The sequence below is a fragment of the Tachypleus tridentatus genome, chromosome 4 (genome assembly GCF_004210375.1).
Source record: "Tachypleus tridentatus isolate NWPU-2018 chromosome 4, ASM421037v1, whole genome shotgun sequence".
Lineage (NCBI taxonomy): Eukaryota > Metazoa > Arthropoda > Merostomata > Xiphosura > Limulidae > Tachypleus > Tachypleus tridentatus.
The window spans coordinates 53,991,316-54,011,119 of record NC_134828.1 but is presented as its reverse complement, the minus strand read 5'-3'; the positions used below and the strand labels follow the sequence as shown (position 1 = coordinate 54,011,119).

Below are 19,804 nucleotides of genomic sequence, written 5' to 3'. Positions count from 1 at the left end.
TCCTCCACCTTCACTAAATCATGTATAACTTGTGAATACGTTCAGATTCACTTAAGTCACACTTGGCATAGAATAGTTAGTAATTTTGTACTATATTGAGCACTGTATATGTTACTATGATTAGCATAAGTGCAAACTATATACATTGTGAAGTCTTAAATGGTAACCACTAGCCACATTTTTCCTGGAGAGAAGAGACTTAATGATGTGCTTATTAAAAGTGCCCCCTCTCACCTGACAATACAAATTATAATACCACAAATCATTCTTTTAAGACTGAAACTTGGTGTGCTAACAAAAGCAATGGTATTGTCTCCTTGACTCACAAGATAAGTTTTCGTTCATACCACATGCTAGTTTGTTTACAGCCAGATACACCCATGAAAAAGTTTTTTGTTTGTTGCTAAGCACAAAGTTATGCAATGGGCAATCTACGTTACAACCACCATGGGTATCGAAACCCGGTTTTTACGGTTATAAACCCAGTGTCTCATCACGTGAAAAAATAAAAGTTTAAACATTGATAATTATTCAGAAACATTTTTACTTTATTAACCAATATTCGTCTTTGATTTGAGATCTTTATCTCACGAAACATCTAAACTCATACTACAACACATTCGTGTCTTCCAAATCTAATATGATTAGCATAGTGGAAGTCAGGAATTTAATATTTTTTTTATGTTTTGAAGTTGCTTCTAGTATAAGAAACTGGATATCATTAAGACATTGTTTAAATTTAAATAGTTAAAATCTGTATAGGAATCTTGTTTTCTCCTCTTTAGAGTTATCTTATATAACCATAATTTAAATTCCTCACTGAATTTTTTTTCTTATTTAGGAAGAATCCTAGCTCTGGGTCAGAGTTGCAAATTCTTTTTCTTGAAAATATTTCTAATTCGCAATGTTTCATTCTTTAGAAAAAAAAAGGTTTCACCTCTGTTCTCTCTCTCAAATCTTTGTACCCTTTCTTTCAATCTTTTTCAATATCTGATCGATTTCTTTTTGCATGAGGTATGCAAGTTTGACAACCCGATGGTTCAACGGTACGTATGCAAAGTTACAACGCTAAAATCTGGGTTTCGATCCCTTTGGTAGACAGAAGGTAATACATATACTTAGCCTGTTGTGTAGCTTTGAGCTAAATACAAATGCATATTTGTCCTGGGAAATGCTGCTGCTTCCATCTCTTGGCAATATTAAAAACTATTTCATCATAGTCTTCAATTTTTGGACTGGGTGTTTTATCAGCATTTTTATATTTATCATAATTTTTACATGTATGATCTAGATTTCGCAAAGAGTATGTTTATCGCAATTTTAAACATTTTTTTAAAATGGAAATGAACTAAAACATGTTTAAGCAACTGGTCTTTTTAGACTGAGCCTATACGCTGAAAATATCTAGGCCAAGAATTTTTACTTTTCAGTTAAAACTGTATATATATACATATTGCTAGTTTTTAAAGTATAATTCGAACCTTTTTTTTTTCTCTAGCCAGTGCCAGTTTTCAGTGTTTAAGCTTAGCCCATGATTCATTTCAATGATGCAACTAATACTTGTCTAGCCTGATTCAACCAGTTTCGCCCTATATTTTGAAGTGTTTAAGGACAATCATTACTCTCCACTAGTCATAAAAGGTCAGCTGCAGCCAAAATAAGAATTCGCTTTATGGTTAAACACCAGGTGAATTTATCAGTGGAGCAAAGGATACCAAACCAGAGTTAACCTGTTGTTTTAATTATTAAAGCACATTAAATGTCTTATTGAAATGGGTAAAAAACAGTTTCCAACAGATTATTTATATGTTCTTAAGCTTAATACTAAATACCAGTATTCTAGGTCCAATATATTTCTGTGTAGGTATTTAAGAGTGTTATTTATTCAGAAAAAAATACAATACCTGGTTAAAATCTTTAAAAATTACAAAGATGCTTTTTTTGAGAAAACGTTTCATATACCATTTAGTATATCAGTTTGTTACTTTACAACGTAAAAAAAATAAGTTTATTTTGTTTAGTTTTAGAATATTACACCACTTTATGGGCTTCTACTAAAGTTAATATCATAGTTTTCTGTTTATCGATTCTACTTACTTAGAAAATCATATATCTCCTGATTAATTTTAATTCGTTAGTTCTAACAACTTACTGTAAAATAACAAGTGCTATTTTACTCATTTTACTTCCTGACAATATCGTAATTAACTAACCAGTTTATCTAAATCTTCAAAGAATAACCTGTATTCCATTAAAACGATAAATATTAAGATTTTTCGTTAAATTTATGCATTAAATAGACATCTCTATGTGTATCTTTCCTAGAGCCCTTTCAATTATAGGCTTGTTTTAGAGATATTAGTACTTATTTATTTATGTTTCATATATTTAAATAAGACAGTCATGAAATAATAACAAATATGCAAAATTGTCTCATATCAAACTTACTATTCTTTTGTGTCTACTTGCTTTAGTTTTTATATATATATAACTTAAAAGCTTTTTATCAAAGCAAATTAAGTACGTAGATCAGAACTCAAAGTTAACTCAGTAAATAATGGAGTTAATTACATACACCGATGTAGATAAATGCATGTTAAGTTTACAAAGATATCAAAAAACTCATGATGATTGCAATGCTGTGACTATGAATTAATTTAAGTATTGGAAAACTTCCAAGAAAAATCTTATCATATACTATGTACAGAGTAGCCTTTACGTTTGTAAAAACACAAAAAGTAGCTACAGCATTTCTAGGATATTATTTACTGTTAATACTAATGAAGATAATAATTAAACCACAAGTACCATGATATTACAAGATAATTTTTAAAAACCCTTTACTTACTTAGTACTTTATACGTTCTTAATAGAGTTAGGTAATAGAAACGGTTAATTAAAATGTGGTCCTTTAAGAAGGGCCTGACATGGCCTAACGCGTTAAGGCGTGCGCTTCGTAATCTGAGGGTCGCGGGTTCGCGCCCGAGTCGCGCCAAAACATGCTTGCCCTCCCAGCCGTGGGGGCGTTATAATGTTACGGTCAATCCCACTATTCGTTGGTAAAAGAGTAGCCCAAGAGTTGGCGGTGGGTGGTGATAACTAGCTGCCTTCCCTCTAGTCTTAATGCTAAATTAGGGACGGCTAGCACAGATAGCCCTCGAGTAGCTTTGTGCGAAATTCAAAAACAAACAATGGTCCTTTAAGCAAGAAAGTTAGAAAACAAAGCTAAAGCAAATAAACAACAACTTGCTTTTAGTTTACAACATATGTTTGTTATTATTGATTTATCTCTATGTTATTAATAACTCTGAATATGATAAAATTATGTAATTATATTTATCCCAATCCTGTCTTATTTAATGATCATGTTGATAAGGTATTTAAGATTATTTATAAAACATATACATAGGGAGTGCACAAGAGAGCAGTTTAAAATACCTCATGTGTAATTGTCGATTAGATTGAGTACTGTATAGTTAAAACACCTTATTAATTAAAGCATTCTAAAATTTATGAATGTTAAATTGAATATTCATGATGTTCCCCGCTAGTACAGCGGTAAGTTTACAAATTTACAACGTTAAAATAAGGGGTTCGATTCATTTCGGTGGGCTCAGCAGATAGCTCGATGTGGCTTTACTGAAAGAAAACACACCCCCACATTCATGATTTGCGAATATTTCTAAGTACTCGAACATAAAACTATCATAATTCAGTTTCTATTTGCACTCAGAATTATAGAACCCATGGTACCATAAACAAATGATTTTAAACTGTAATAGAAAAGAAGTCATTGAAATTTTAATTTACGGAGATTACAAGGTGCATTAATTACAGCTGTAAAAAATTACTTTATTGCCCACACGAAACCGAATTTTACATAAAACGTAGTTTTTCCTTTTTTGCTTTTCTCTTTTTATTTTTGTTTATTTTTTGGCTCAACAACTTGAACTAAGAGGCATAAAAATTTTGATAAAAGTCGAGTAAATTAAAATCCTTACCTTGACATTTTTCAAATATTATTTTTACACATTTGTGTTTCTAAATCCAAAATGGACAAAATAGGAGGACTGTGAGGCAAATCAATCAGACTTTTTCGTATCTGTATCAAATTTTAGATCTATTTGTTTTGAAGACTATCCCAGCTTTCGGTGTTTAAACCAAAAATTCTGAATTAATGCTTCAAATGTTTTTAGGAAAACAAAATTTCTCATGGTTATGGAAGCTAACAACGCAGTTTAAAATTAGATGAATCTGGAGTAGCGTTAGGACTTTCAACATACATTGTTCTAGAGAGTTGATAAATAATCATTCCATCTTATAGAATATTTCACCAAAAATATCGTAGATTATTTAAAATCTGTTAAGAGAGTGTATCGGAATGAAATTACTATTATACTCCTGCCTTTATCTTTATCCTTTACAAAAATGTTCACAGTCATCAGATCGAATAAATAAAGGAATTTTCTGATATTGTACTCTTAGGGCAATGCCCTAATTGTCATATAACAAAACAACCTACGTTGATTCGTTAGTCAACTGTCGTCACATTAACATAAAATAAGAACTAATAAGAAAACAACTGGCCTGATTATAGAGCTTGATTTTAGTTTCATATTTATATATGGTTTCACAGAGATGAACAACGATATAATATATAATAACCGACCTGACTTATGGCGTTAAGTTTAATGCATATAATCTGTAGGTAACTGACCTATATGTTGATGTTAAGTTTTATATAGTGGATTGCATGATACCAGTTGCCTCGGTTTGTAAGCAGCAGCTTACAGCCAAGAACACAGTTTAGTCTAGCACCATGGAAACAGTAAACATATCATAACCAACTGAACACTTAATTGTTATGTTTACTTAATCCTACATTTGTATTTCTTAAGCCGAATTTGTAAACAGTTTACTCTTTTAGTGCAGAAAAATGGAGAAACTAATCTATTAAATGTAAAGTATACCTTTCGTTCAGGAAACTGTCACAAATATCACTTAGGAAGAAGATCAGCCATTAAGAACTTGCACTTGGTATAAATCAATATTAGCAAAGAATTATATTGTGCTGCCATCTTTTGATTACTATATAACATTATAAAGTCGAAAAATTAAACTATTATAATAGATGTACGTCTAATTTCAGAAAATAGAAAGATAAATTGCGGTTAAAAGACTAAATCTAATGTTTTTCAAGTATGTATAGCAACCGTACGTACACTTGTAACAACTTGTATTTCTTTTACTTTCAAAGGCAATTGTAGACAAAAGGGAAATTCCAAAACGAGACCCCCAATGGCTCAGCGACAAATCAATTGGTTTATCTCGTTAAAAATCAGGTTTCGATACTCGTGATAGGAAGCGTACAAGAAGTTAATTGTGTAGCTTTGTGGTTTACAACCGACCAAAGAACTAACCTGAGTAAAAAGTTAAACCAACTAGTATCGAATTATTTTGTATTTGTATTTATAGCGAAACTAGTAAGGCTATCTGACGCCATCTTCAACTTTGACGTACTTATTGACCAAAGAGAAAACAACTGGTCAAATTTACCCTATTACTAGAAAAGTTAATTTGAATTTTATTATTGAAAATTGCTTTCTAAGGAATGAAACATAAAAGAACCTAACAATCATACCATCAAGCAGTTTGTGAAACGGCCTGGTATGGCCAGGTGGTTAAGGCACTCGACTCGTAATCCGAAGGTCTCGGGCTCGAATTCCAGCACCAACCAAATATGCGCGCCCTTTCAGCCATAGGGGCGTATTATAATATGACGTCTAATCCCACTATTCGTTGGTAAAAGAGTAGCCCAAGAGTCGGCGGTGGGTGGTGATACCTAGCTGCCTTCCCTCTGGTCTTACACTGGAAAATTAAGGACGGTTAGCGCATATAGCCCTCATGTAGCTTTGTGTGAAATTCAGAAATAGACAAACAAACAAACCAAGTTTGTAAAATTTACCTTTTATGCATTTTTGTTTCGAAACAATCGAGTTTAACTTGTGTAAATGTTTTGTTTTACTTCTCCAACAATGAGCCAGCAATATGTTTACGGAAATACAGAGTTCGATTCCCATCAGAGCTTAGAGAGTCCATTAAAATAAATCATATAGCTTTAAAACGCCTTCTGCGCCACATGACACAATTTTTAGCGTGGATTAAATAAAAAGTTATAACAAATCTAACTTCTGAAACATTTTAATTGTAAAGAAATTAAATTAAATATTTATTGAAAACATTTAAATGCATTAGGCTTGTTTGTTTCTTTCAGTACAAAGCCACTTAAATAATGCACCACCAGATCTATAAAGCTATTCTAACGTTATAAAATAAAACTCCTGGATAAAACAGTATTAACACAGTTTTTCATAACAGTATTTTCCGGTTAAACCGATTTCTTGACAAGAATAAGCTAAGAAAACCCGAAAATAATAGTAGATTCGAGCAAGAAATAATAGGAGTATCTTATAGTTGTTAGCTTAATTGAGTTTAATATTGTATAAGAAATAGTAATATTGAACACATTTCAAGCACTGTGAAAACAGTTTTTACTTGGACGCATACAAACACACACAAGAAAAAAAACAGAATATGTACCTGTGTAGAACAGTGAAGTAAGCAATCGCCTCTAGTAGTCAGTAAATGGCTTGTAAGCTTTCTGTTCATTAAGGTGAAGTTCTGCCGAATTAGTCGCGATGAAAACCAACTAGAACTTGCTTCAGAAAGCGAAAGTAAATTAGCAGGCAAACTTATCTTATTTGTTCTATCGAAAGTATGATATAATAACTTTTCTTCTACCATTGTATTGGTCGTCTATTCAACGTCATACTCAGCCATCCAATGATATTTCAATGCCAATCCTTTGAACCCAAATGATATATGTTGCTGTAATATTCTCTTGGGCTAAATAGACATTATCTACTATAGCGAACAAAGAAACAAAACAACTAGATCAAGATAACCTAAAAGATTTTCTGGATCAAGTGTTGTTACCATTACAGGACAGAAAACAAAAAACGAATTTTTGTAACTAAAATAGGTAGAAAGCATATGATATACGTGCCTACTACACTAAATGATTTTACTCCTTTACAATTCATAGATAGCAAAAAATATCAATTTATATATTGATACACATATATGAGTTGTTATTGTTGTATTAGTGTGAACTTAAATATTTTATCTAAGTATATGAATTTCGTAATTCGCTTGATTTAACTGAATTTGAAACAGTAAAATAATATAGTTTTTCTAAGTAAAAGAAACATTATAACCACGTTTGTTATTCAAATATTTTTGTTACGTTTCACTGAATGTTTTAGCTATATTTTAACAAATGTTATTGCGGGCATTGAATACAAACGAAAATCAGAAGCAAAACACTTTTAATTATGTTGAACTTAATAACGTATTAGAAACATAAACGCAATTAAATACGTTATTGCCGGTAAACAGTTAACTGTCTATTTATCAGAGTTCCTACGTGATGGGCCCGGCATGGCCAGGTGGGTTAAGACGTCCGACTCTTCATCTGAGGGTCGCGGGTTCGCATCCCCGTCGCGCCAAACATACTCGCCCTTTCAGCCGTGGGCGCGTTATAATGTGACGGTCAATCCCACTATTCGTTGGTAAAAGAGTAGACCAAGAGTTGGCGGTGGGTGGTGATGACTAGCTGCCTTCCCTCTAGTCTTACACTGCAAAATTAGGGACGGCTAGCGCAGATAGCCCTCGAGTAGCTTTGCGCGAAATTCAAAAATAAAACAAACATCTTCTGAACTAAAAATTTATAACAAACTGTCTTGCTGCTTAATATAAATAAAATTAATCAAACGCATTTACTGAAAAAGTAACATTATAACTAACCATAACATTATAACGCCCCCACTGAAAGGGCGAACATGTTTAGTGTGATGGGGCTTCGAACACGCGCACCTCAGAGAGGGGCGTCGAGAGACAGGTCAGGGCCTGGACAGTTTATGTGCCCTAACCCCAACTCTCGTCAGCCCTGCCTTCAGATTACGAGTCAAGTACCATAACCACCTGGTCATCCGGTCCTAGCTTGTGTTTTTTCAGAATTTGTATCTTGCTTGGGTCGCCATTAACAATCAGTACGGCTTGATACATGATCTATAAAAAATTATTTATAACAGTCACTGTTTATGAAAATTGCTTATCTAACGAGCACATAAACCAGATTTCCTTATCACCGGCTCACATGGAGATTTCAGCCAGTTGGTAAAGCGGTTGAAAACAAAATTGTGTTTTAAAATACAAATGCTGAAGTCTATTGTTTCACAATGTAATGATAAAATGCTTTAAAAACTAATATTGTACAACGCTCTATACGAAATTTTGAGATTAAAGTTAGCTGGTTCTCAGTTGGAAAAGGTTGAGAGCCATTGACCCAGACCACAACTATATTCACTGTATCTCAGCCAGCCTGATGAGCACTGGTATTAAGTGAAAGACGTTGTCGGAACTGGATGCGACAAATATAGTGTTGTTGAGATGTTATAATATATTCTTTGTTTTCTCTCATTTGTAATTAGGACATATAAATTATGATTTTACATTCCTATTGACATCCCTCTCCTCCAGTGGCTTAAACACTAAAAACCGGATTTTATTACTGATGTTAAGCATAACACAGATAGCTCATGGTGTAGCTTTCTGTTTAACTACAAATAAACAAAAGTTATCACCAAAAAATTTCAAGACCTCTGTCGGCAAAATGTGTTAACAATATTTTCGTTATCATTATTTATTTTAATTTATAATTGATAAAATTTAGTGTAGTTTAATAAACTGTATAGTGATTACAAAACTGTGTGGGCATTTCTCCAGTAATAACTAAAAATGTTCATGCTGTTATTACGTTTTTAAAGCAGTCACAGCGCGTAATCACGTGACAAATTTGGCGCGAAAAAATTCTATCAATTGTTAACAAATGTGACATAATTTTCTAATAGTCGTGTTACTATTATTAGAAGTCGTGGTATTTAACTTGAGAAAGTAATAACAAGATGGATGTTGCTGAACAAAGTATTGGGCAAGTTCATGTAAAAGATGATGTTGGAGATCGTTGTCAAAAGTTGTTCCAAGATTTTCTTGAAGAGTAAGTGCTATTACTAGTAGTAGTGGTATTGTTACTATTAGTATACTAAACAATATTAATTTACAATTAAGTTTCAAAAAGTAACAAGTGGTTAGTACATGTTTTATTGACATTTTTTAAAATATGTTTGGAAACAGAAACGAAAAATGATATTCAAATACTATTTTGTTATACGTGTGAGTCAACATCTTTGTTATTTCTTGTCTTCTGTCTTAATAACGATTATAAAGCCGAGAACCATGAGTTACTGCAGTTGGTTGTATTAATTTTTGATTGATGGGTAAATGAGACATCACACTACTTTAGTAATGTTGGAAGTTCTCGTATCTTTTACTCTCGTTACATTTTATTCCGCCTGACTTTTTTTTTTATTATTATTATGAATCATCACAAGAATATTTGATTGTTTAACATTAATGTACAACACATTAATAGAATATTCGTAAGATTTTAACGTGCCATTTCTCAGTTTTAATTGGCGATGAAAAAAAATGTCATGATTAATTTTATATTACACAAATTAGAACGGATCTCAAGCGTAAAATGGGTTGGTAATGCTTCAGATTTGGAACAATTCACTTAGAATGTGTTAACAGCAGATGATGATACAATTAGCTTTTTTGAACAACTGTTAATAACTTAAATGCAGTGATAGGATTTTGAAGTGCAAAATTCTACCTTAATATATTATTAATATTTGAACAAATTAAAATTTTGCAATTATTTAAAATATTCTGATAACTTGGATTATTTGAATGTAATTCTAATTATTTGATAAGCAAATGCTCACTGTTTCTGTGGAGATCATTTGATGATCTCATTAATATGAATTACTGCATCATTAATATCAGTTTTATTCCATCATTTAAAAACAGTAGAAGAGATATAATTCCTTCAATATAATGAAATGTGGGTCTAATAATCATGAAAAGTTTTATGTTCTTATCCTATGATTCAGAGTTTAGCATTAGGTTCTGTGAATTAGTTTACTAAGACATGTCATTTTGAATGAGTTAGGTTATTTTATATATTGTTTGAAAATATGACATTTCCATTTGTTCATAGTGTGTGATAACTAATGCAAAATGGGTTACAGCAATAGATTGCCAATGTACATCAGACTCTGGTTCTTATAAAATACATTTATGCAGTACTGGTTTATGTCTTGTGAGAATATCTAGTATTTTAGGATTACAGCATGCTACTAAAACAATATTTTATTCTGAAGAAGAATATTGAACTATTTAAGTGTTCAAGTTTTGGGTCTTGTTTGAAAACCATTGTTTGATCTGTGAGTATTTAATGGATTTCCAACAGCCCATGTCGAGTTTATGATATAGCTGATACAATAAAATGATTAGGTTATTACATACTCAGTTTTATTTTTATTATATTTTCATCAAATTAAAATAGCATTCAGTTACTACACATCTTAATGTGCTATGCTGGATAAAAAATTTTGAGTTTTTGATATTTTCCATGATACTAGTACAGATTTGTGAAGTTTGGAGACCCTAATACTTTTTTAAAATGATGCATATACCATACCAGCAAGAATAAGGATATTGATTTGTTTAACGTAGGATCACACAGCAATTTAAAGGAATGACTATGCCTTTTCTGTACTTATTCTACAGATAAAAAGTACATTCTTACTCAATGCAGTTAACTTAAGATTGTTAATTATCATGATAGTTATAAAATAGAAATCAGTAAGTGAATTCATATAGTCCATTAAAGTAGTTGTATGCTTATTATTTTTTATCAAAGTTATTTTTTGTTCTAAAGTTAGTTGCTTTTAATTGTTTCTCACTTTCTGGGAATCATTTCAGTGCTTTAATCCATACTCTGGTTATTTCATTATTTATGAAGGTACCAAAATGAAGCTCATGAGCTAAAATATTTGAAAGATGCAAAGCAGTTAGTGAAGCCTGAAAGAAATACACTTCAGATTAATTTTCAAGATGTTGAAAAGTTTAACCAAAATTTGGCAACTACTATTCAAGAAGAATATTATAGGTATGTTTTGAAATTTTAAATTAAGAATTACTGCTTTTAATTAATAGTGTAATTAATCCATGTCAGTTTTGGATATTGTGTAAGACCAAGAATGGGTAGTTAGTATAACCCTATGGAAATCATAAAATCATTAAATTTGTTTTTGATTTGTAAGAAGACGATGAGTTTGATTAGTGTGTGCCCTTGGTTTTTAATAAACTAAATGGACAGTCAGTTGTGTTTCTGTAGGGTTGGTTTGGAAAGATCATGGCTCCATTTTATTGACTAATAGAGTAAGTTAATTATGGACTCACAGTTAACAAAGTTATATGAAATCTGTACAACCTCGTCTAAAATTAATATTAATTCTATATGTGACAGCCTGTCACACATGCTGGAGTAGTTCTGCAGACTTATAGGATACAATGTTCATAATTTTAGAGACTTCTATGTGTTTCTGTAAGCTTTTTTATGCTGGACTAATATTTTCTTCCATGCAACTATAGTTTTACAATAATTACAACAATGCGAAATTCGTTAAAGTTACTTTATTGATTTTTAGAATTATGTGTCACACAAGAGTATATTAGTGTCCTAACACATGAGAATTCAGTTAAATAATGTTTGCAACTGTTCTGCAAGGTTCTTGATGTAAATGTGAAATGCAATTCAGATTATATAGTTTCCAAGTGATAATTTGGTAATTATTGTCATATGTTAGTGTTATAGGAGAAAGGATTGCTAATTTAACCCTTCCATATTTTGTATTGAATGTGTCTTATGTATTTAGATAGATTTAGATAATTTTTCTAAACTTTTTAGCAGCTTTTCTGCATGCAGTTAGCATCTTTCCGGTGAACAGGACATACATAATCTTGTAGTAATTCTTTCAATATGATTATTATTCTATATGGCTTATACCTGTTTGTCCCTATTTCTGTATTGCCTCCTCCCTAGAGTGAGGTTATGCTTCTATCTTTGGATGATACAGAGACTTGTAAAACATACTGTTTAATTTGAAGGTTCTCTTATACATGTTTTTTTGAAGTGATTATTGATGTAGATAACGTCCTTAGTCATACTTTAAAGTGTGGTATTTCATTATTCTTGATTCTGACTATCTAGAGTAGATTTTTGTTTTTGGAATTTTTCTGTATTCATCATTAGCCAGTTTGAATTAAAATTAATACAAAAGCTAGCCAATCATTAAAAAAACTCATTTACACAGTTGTGAACAACAATTATTTTGTTTTCACACGTTATTTTAATTTGTCATCTTTGTTCATTAATTTAAATAAATTTGTAATTTTTTTCTTAGTTTCTACAGAATTTTTCATGATATTGTGCTATTTTACAATAAATTTTGTATAAAGCTATAAAATATTCACTGTTCAAGTTTTCAGAAAATGTTACTTTTTCAGGGTATATCCATATTTATGTCGAGCTGTTAGAAACTTTGTCAAGGACCAAGCACAAGTGAATGTACTGAAAGATTTCTATGTTAGTTTTACAGATGTATTTTCAAGACACAAGTAAGTTTTGCAAAACATTACAGATCTTAAAATGAGTAATTATGTGTCATTGGATTACATTTTAAAAAGAACAAATTTTATAAATTATATTACATTATGTAATTATATTCTGATATTTCTAGATATGAAAAATCCAAAAAGTAAATGCAGTAGCATTTTAAATGACATAAATATCTATTATAGCATTATATCCAGCAAGAAAAAATGGGCATTGGCATGCACACAACCTACTAACTTTAGGATATGTGTCATACTTTACTTTATGTGCATTATTTTGAATATGTAAAAGTTAATTTCATTATTTGTATACATGTAAATGTATGTTTTTTAATAAAAAGAAACATCTACAACTTTATTTTATTGATTGTTTTTCATTAATCAGCAAGTCATTACTCTTTGTGAAAGACAAGAAACCCACTTTAAGTAAAAATGTATCTCAGGACAGCTGGTATGGATATTAACACTTTTATTAATAATGCAGAGAACAACGTTGTTCACCTGAAGATGACCTAAGAAAGTTGAAATATTTTATGCTTTATTAGTAAAAGTGTTAATACCATAACCAGTTATTCCTGAGATACAAGTCATTACTCTGTCTGAATTCACTGAGTTTCTCATATTCCTGCAAACATTTGTTAATTAATGTTGTGACAAAGTCTTAAAAGCCTTAATCATTCTTTCCATAATATCAGTATCATTTGAGTTGGGTAAAGTATGTCACATAATCTTTTCTGCAGTTGCTTCTCATGCTTTTTACATTCTTAACAGTAGCAGCATTATCCTCATTCAATTTTAACAAACAGTAAAATGAACCTAGACCTTCTAAATGCTTTCATGAGCTTTTGACTTAGTGTTATAGTTACAGGAGTTTGTATTTTTTGCCTTTTCCTTGGTAAAAAGTGATCTACAGCTATGCTACTTTTTAACACAGAATTCTTAATTCATCTTAACATACACCAAAGTACAGTATGCTGGGACTTCTGCAAATGCCCTCTCTTAATCACTCTCATAGTCTGCATATTTGTCAGACTTTCTAATCAGTAATAATTTATGGACAGTTTAATCTTCCAAGTAGTTTCCTGTGACTGTGATTTAGCAGTGCTAAATGGAAAAATTGACAGTTGTTTTAAGTTGTTGAATTAGTGGATAGAAATTTCCAAATGTTTTGTCCCATTGTGTGATTGTCTATAGGAGAGCATAATATGATTCTTTCTTGCTCTTGTCAGTGTCTTTGATCACTTCCTTCAGCAAGTTCCACTGGGCAAGGCTGTGGTGAAGGGTGAGCATTTCCTGTCGTAGCATCAGTGCTACTCATGACAAATACAGAGAAACTGTCAAAGATGGCAGTGTTCTCTAGCTGCTTTTAAATATTTTCAATTACATTGTCAATGTATGAATGCTCAGCTTTTGTCAAACAGTCAGTTTCATGTTCAGTTGATTGGATGTTGAACTTTTAACACCTTTGATGGCTTTCCTTAGACTACCTCCTTCAATAATTTTCAATTTTCTCAGAGAACTGATTATATCCATCTTGGGCTTGATCACTAAGAGATCTACATTGTTTTCTCAGAGGTTGGAGTAAACTGGGTGATGGGTCTTAGGACACTGCGTAAGAAGTGAATGATATGAACTATGGATTATGATTTCAGCTTTTTTGTGAGTTAATTGGTAGATAGTTCCAAGCTCAGTCTCACTTTCTCATAACCAGCATCTGTGTTTTCAAGATCCATGATAACTGTTGAGAAGGTATCTCAGAGAGGAAACAGCATTCAGATGGGGATAGCCATCTGGTGTGAGATGCCTGTTTCAATCACTTTGTTTTGCCATCACCAAGCCAAGTCTGAAGTTTTTCAAGGAATTTTGTGCATTGCCAGAAACCTTGTAGAACTTTTATACACTACTTAGGACTTCATCATTGTCTTGGAACCCTTAGATGTTTTCAAAACTGTATCTTTATATTTTAATTTTGTTATCACATAGTTACTCAGGTCTTCATAGATTGTTGAGTGTGGAGTGTTATGTTTCACTAGAAAGTGTAGTAGTTTGCCAGTACATAAAACAGTACTAAATTCCTTGTAGTTCAGAAAAATTCTGTCTGAGAATTATTTCTATCTGTTCATCTGAATGTCACTTTAAGTTCATTGCATTTGTATGTTGTTTAATTATTGATGGATTACAAGTTTCAAAGTTTTGCAACCTTTTTGTGTCCTCACACTACCACCAGTCAAATCAGTTGTATTATGTTTTTGGCACAGTTTAAAAAGCATCACTACCACATTACAACCATCTGTGTCTTCAATTTTGTGGTGTAACTGTGGTCTGTTTACAGTCTACTGGGGGTCAAACCAGGTTTTGTGTTTTGCTTTGTTGGTGAAAGTTTTGGTAACTTTATGAGGTGTAGAATTTGGTTTTTCTGCATTAGAAGGCTGTTTTCCAAGTGCAAGAAGCATAAAGTCTAAGGACTGTTCTACAGAGATGATCTGGAATCATGACTTGGATGGAGGCACGTCAGAGGTACTCACAGCTGGGTTTCTGTCACTGCAAATAGACATCAATAAATGTTAATTGCAAACAAATTTTATTTTCTAATGAAAATGTGGGTTTTTCAAAATTGCAACCTTCCCTAACACAGATTTCCATTCAGCATCTGTACATATTTCCATGAAACAAAATATAAAAGGTGTACAGATGTATACATTGGGACACATTCAGGTAGATAAAATTATACAGACAATTTTTCTTGTATTTTTGCATTTTTTAACATAGGTAATTAAAAAATGAGATAGTTTGCATTTCATTAAAAGCATCTGTCCATTTCAGTTTAAATGATAGAAACTCTTTCAAGTATTCAAATAATTTTTTTAATGTGTAAAAATATATTTTTTTTATAGTGACTTACAATTCAAGTGTTTAAATTATTTATATATGGATGGTTTTTTTTTACCAGTCTTACTGTGCTACGCTATGTCTGTCTAGTACTTCAGCATACAATGTTTGTGGTAAGCCCATCTTAAAAAAAAATTTTCTTTTTACTGACCAACTAACTAAAATGTCTGGACTTTATTTTTTATTTCTTTTTAGAATTAAAGTTATTGGGAATCAACAAAAAATCTCAACCTTCCTTCCCACCTCAAAAATTCTGGATGGAGGAAACAAAACATATTCAGAGTGACCTAGATTTATTCTGATTTAACAAAATATATTTTACTCAGTGTATGACAATTAGATGTAGATTTTACACAGCAAATTATTGTTTTTTCATCCTGTTGATGTAAATATAGCTGAAAGTGGTCTCAAAAAATTTATTTGCTTTTTTAAACGCTAAAATTGTTGTAGCTAATAAAGATAATTCACGTACAATCTTGCCAAAGTATGACAGCAAGAAAAAATTTTAAATAATTAAAAATTATTTTGTTTTTCCTTTGAGAAAGGATTGGATACAGTTGTTTGATTTAGCAATCTTAGCTCTCTCATTTTCAAACTGCTTTCACTTTTGTTTAACAAATAACATGATGTCTTACCAACACTTACGATTTTTATGATTACAATTAGTAGGCATTTCAACATCTTTGGCTCGGTACACTCTGTTAAGTCAAATAACCAGATGCTTAAAGAGATTTCACTTTTGACATAATTGACATCTTTAGTTCCACTTTCATGATACATAACCACTTTTAAATTCCTTTTGTCTTTGGCAGATGAACTAAGAAGGTCAATATGTTGTTACTTCTTTCCTCAGTTACATAAAAGTTTTTATACCCACCCCAGCCATCTGTTCTTTATATAAACAACTCATGCCTAACAGATTACATAATGGACTAGAAAGCTGGCATGGCAGAACAAAATGGGGGTAACTCTGTATTAATAAATGCAATTTATAAGTAAATAAAACTCACCATAAATTGTTTTAACTATTTAGGTACGAGTCAGTAAGCATAATTGAATGAGTTTTACACTCTTATTCATTTAAGGGTTAGAAAATACTTAACTCTAAGAATGAGCATAAGTAAGTGTGAAAATGCTATTTCTATTCATAAAAATGTTTTGTGACATAGATGCACAATATAATGCTTCCTTACAAAGAGAATATACAGTGTTTTGAAAGAATAACAAAAGTGAAGTAATTTTTTTTTTTTATATTATAAATATATAAGCTTTTATAGTATTTTTCTCATGTAGAAAGAGCTGAAAAAAGACATGATCCAAAAGTCTAACAAAACATGCTAAGAAATTCAAGGATTTCAATCATCTATGTGACGTCTCAATTAAGTTTCTTTGAGAAATTAATTAGTTTATTAATTTCAGTAAATGTCCATTTTTCTAGTTTTCATTGTTTAATTTCTTTCCAGGGTTAGAGAGCTAACTACAGCAAAAATAGGCAGTCTTCTGCGCATAACTGGTCAAGTTGTTCGAACCCACCCTGTCCATCCTGAACTAGTTAGTGGAACATTCACTTGTCTTGACTGTCAGACTGTTATTAAAGATGTTTTACAACAGTTCAAATATACACAGGTATTTGGCTATTTTATTGCATGGCCATAAATAAAAAAATAAAATAAAATTAGGAATGTGTGGAAAAAAATATAAATATTGTATATAGTATTTCCTTAAATTCTAGTCAGTTCAATTTGTTTTATTAAGGGCTACAGAGTTTCTTTCAATAAGTATAAAATTCATAGAAAAGCCAGTGTAAAACTTGCATCTGCTATAGGTGGTTCAGAAATGCTCTTTCTGAATTTCTGTATTCTACTACGAACAAATTACATGTCAAAATTACTCATTCTAATTTTCAAGCAGTCCACTTTTTATATTTTTTTTAAGCTTGTAGAATCAGTGTAAGTGCTATTTAAATATATTTAGTAGATATAATCATTGATTTAAGCAAGTCAAGATATTATGAAACAGTTTTATACAAATTAATTATTTATATGCATGAAACTTGTATTATGTGGTGTAATGTTTATAATTTAGCTTAAAGTATTACTCTGTCTCATACAAAAGAATCAATGTTTTCCACATAAGTAGTTTTAGCATAAGAATTTTATATGAAAATGTCTGGTTTGATTTCAGCCAACAATTTGTCGAAATCCAGTTTGCAACAACCGTACAAGATTCATGTTGGATATAAATCATTCTAGATTTGTAGATTTCCAGAAAATTCGTATTCAAGAAACGCAAGCAGAACTTCCTCGGGGCAGTATTCCAAGAAGGTATTTAAAGCTCCTAACCTACAGTTTGATATAAAATTGTCTTATATTCACAATAATGTGAAAAGTGTAAACATTTATGAAATACAAAATGTATATAACTAAATGACTGTCTGTTAGTAAGTATTACTTTTAGTTTAAGAAGTGTGGAAGTTTGGTATCGGTTTTAAATTTAAGTTTGATCTTCCATCGTCATAAGTTTTCTTAGTGCTAGCACATAATAATCAGACCAAAATTCTATGCTGTTCCTGCATTTTTTGCTAGTTTGTGATCACCTTTAAATCTAATGAAATGTTCATCACATGCATTTATTGAATACAATACCTGTATGGTGTGAAAATCATGAACCAGTCAGGCACTGCTCCTATTATGTCTTGATTCTCTGCCGTGCATCCAAATATTCCTGAGTTCATTATGCTGTTCATCTTTGTGCTTGAAATTACAAATGTTTAGTTGAGGCTTTATTTTTGTTTCTTTAATGTTTTGTTATTTAAGTATTGTTTCCTAGTTGTTTTACTGCTTGACCACATACGTTTTTTATTGACATTTTATCTTTTACATTTCTCTTAGTACGTACAGAATATTTTGATTCAAATTAGGGAACTTTTGTACAGTTAAAGAAATTGCAAATTTTCTTTCATCTTAGGTTGCTTTGTATTGAAGTGCTTTGTTGCTAATAGTAAAACTGATAGGATTTTAGGTTGTATTTATAGATTTGTGTGTTAGTAGTAAAAAGAGGTAATTACTTCCATACAAATCATTACTTAGGCCTCATTTGGAATACTATGTGCAGTTTTGGTCTCCTTATCTTAAAAAGCATAATAGTGTATTGTAAAATTCAGAATAGGGCTACTAAGACAATTCTGGGGATAAAATGTTTAAGTTATATGGATAGGTTAAGAGCTTTTTAACTTTTTCTATTAAGAAGGGTAAAAGGTGATATTGAAGTTTACAAGATTATCCAAATGACTGTTTTAATAAAGGACTCTGGTTTGCATTATTGAATTATTAAAACAATAGGCCAAGAAAACACATGTTTAAGATTTGGAAAAGACAATATAAGGTCCAGTTGTAACAACGTTTTTTTATAACAGTTTGACTGGCTACAGTATAAGTTGCAATGAGCAGTAGATGGGGAGCTATTGCTTTACAAGAATGTAAGAAGAAAATTGATGATTTTTTGATAAGTATAATATGAGTTAAAATTTTAGTCATTTAAAAGTGAGTGTGTAAAGATAACTTTAAAAGCTCAGGTGGTTTCTTGTCAACATGTTATGGTAGTAGTGATTGTACAAGTATAAGGTCAACTATACCACTTATAAAAACCACTGGTTTTTAATACTGAACGTTTTAAAAGGATCAAATTAATATAGCTTCTCACTGTAAAACAACTACAAATAATCATTTGCTATAAGTGTTTTAATAACATTCTGTTCAAAGAATCTTATGTTTTTGTAACTACACTTATAAAAATGTACAAATTGCATTACCATACACTTGATTATTACAGTATATGTATAAAATAGAACTAATAACCAACTAGAAAACAAAAACTTGTTAAATGTGTATTTACTGTGTATGCTTAGTTGCTATATTTTTGTTAAATCTAAAACATTTCTAATATTTTACAAAGATATTTTTTCCATGCTGAACTGTTATTTTTACAAAATATAAAGAATTCATTTGCCATTATATTTTCATTAGTAATAAGCACAGTTGTAAGCTTTGAACTTGTTTATTTTCTCTTAAGTGTTGAGGTCATTTTGAGAGCTGAAGCAGTTGAAAATGCTCAGGCTGGAGATCGATGTGACTTCACTGGAACATTAGTGGTTGTGCCTGACATTAGTCAGCTGGCAACACCAGGTAAAGAGAGATGTGAAATTTTGTCTTTAAACTGCTTTTTGAGGAAAATTATACATTTAATATTCGACCTGTTAAAGTATGCTGTG

At 31.1% G+C, this 19,804-nt stretch overlaps 2 protein-coding genes across 4 annotated transcripts in view; one reads left to right on the top strand and one right to left on the bottom strand.

Annotated features, from left to right (window-relative positions):
• LOC143249161 (uncharacterized) overlaps positions 1 to 5,049 on the bottom strand; it is a 33,832-nt gene extending 28,783 nt beyond the window's left edge. The window contains exon 1 of one of the 2 annotated variants that reach the window (XM_076498598.1): positions 4,971 to 5,049. The gene's annotated coding sequence lies outside the window, so the exon portion shown is untranslated. The remainder of the gene's footprint in view (positions 1 to 4,970) is intronic. The other variant, XM_076498599.1, reaches the window with a different exon arrangement.
• A 3,854-nt stretch (positions 5,050 to 8,903) lies between these two features.
• Positions 8,904 to 19,804, top strand: part of Mcm6 (minichromosome maintenance 6) — a 55,134-nt gene continuing 44,233 nt past the window's right edge. The window contains exons 1-6 of one of the 2 annotated variants that reach the window (XM_076498597.1): positions 8,904 to 9,118; positions 10,991 to 11,137; positions 12,538 to 12,648; positions 16,998 to 17,160; positions 17,719 to 17,858; positions 19,606 to 19,718. In XM_076498597.1, coding sequence (XP_076354712.1) covers positions 9,027 to 9,118; positions 10,991 to 11,137; positions 12,538 to 12,648; positions 16,998 to 17,160; positions 17,719 to 17,858; positions 19,606 to 19,718 — 766 coding nt within the window. In that variant the 5' untranslated portion in view covers positions 8,904 to 9,026. The remainder of the gene's footprint in view (positions 9,119 to 10,990; positions 11,138 to 12,537; positions 12,649 to 16,997; positions 17,161 to 17,718; positions 17,859 to 19,605; positions 19,719 to 19,804) is intronic. The other variant, XM_076498596.1, reaches the window with a different exon arrangement.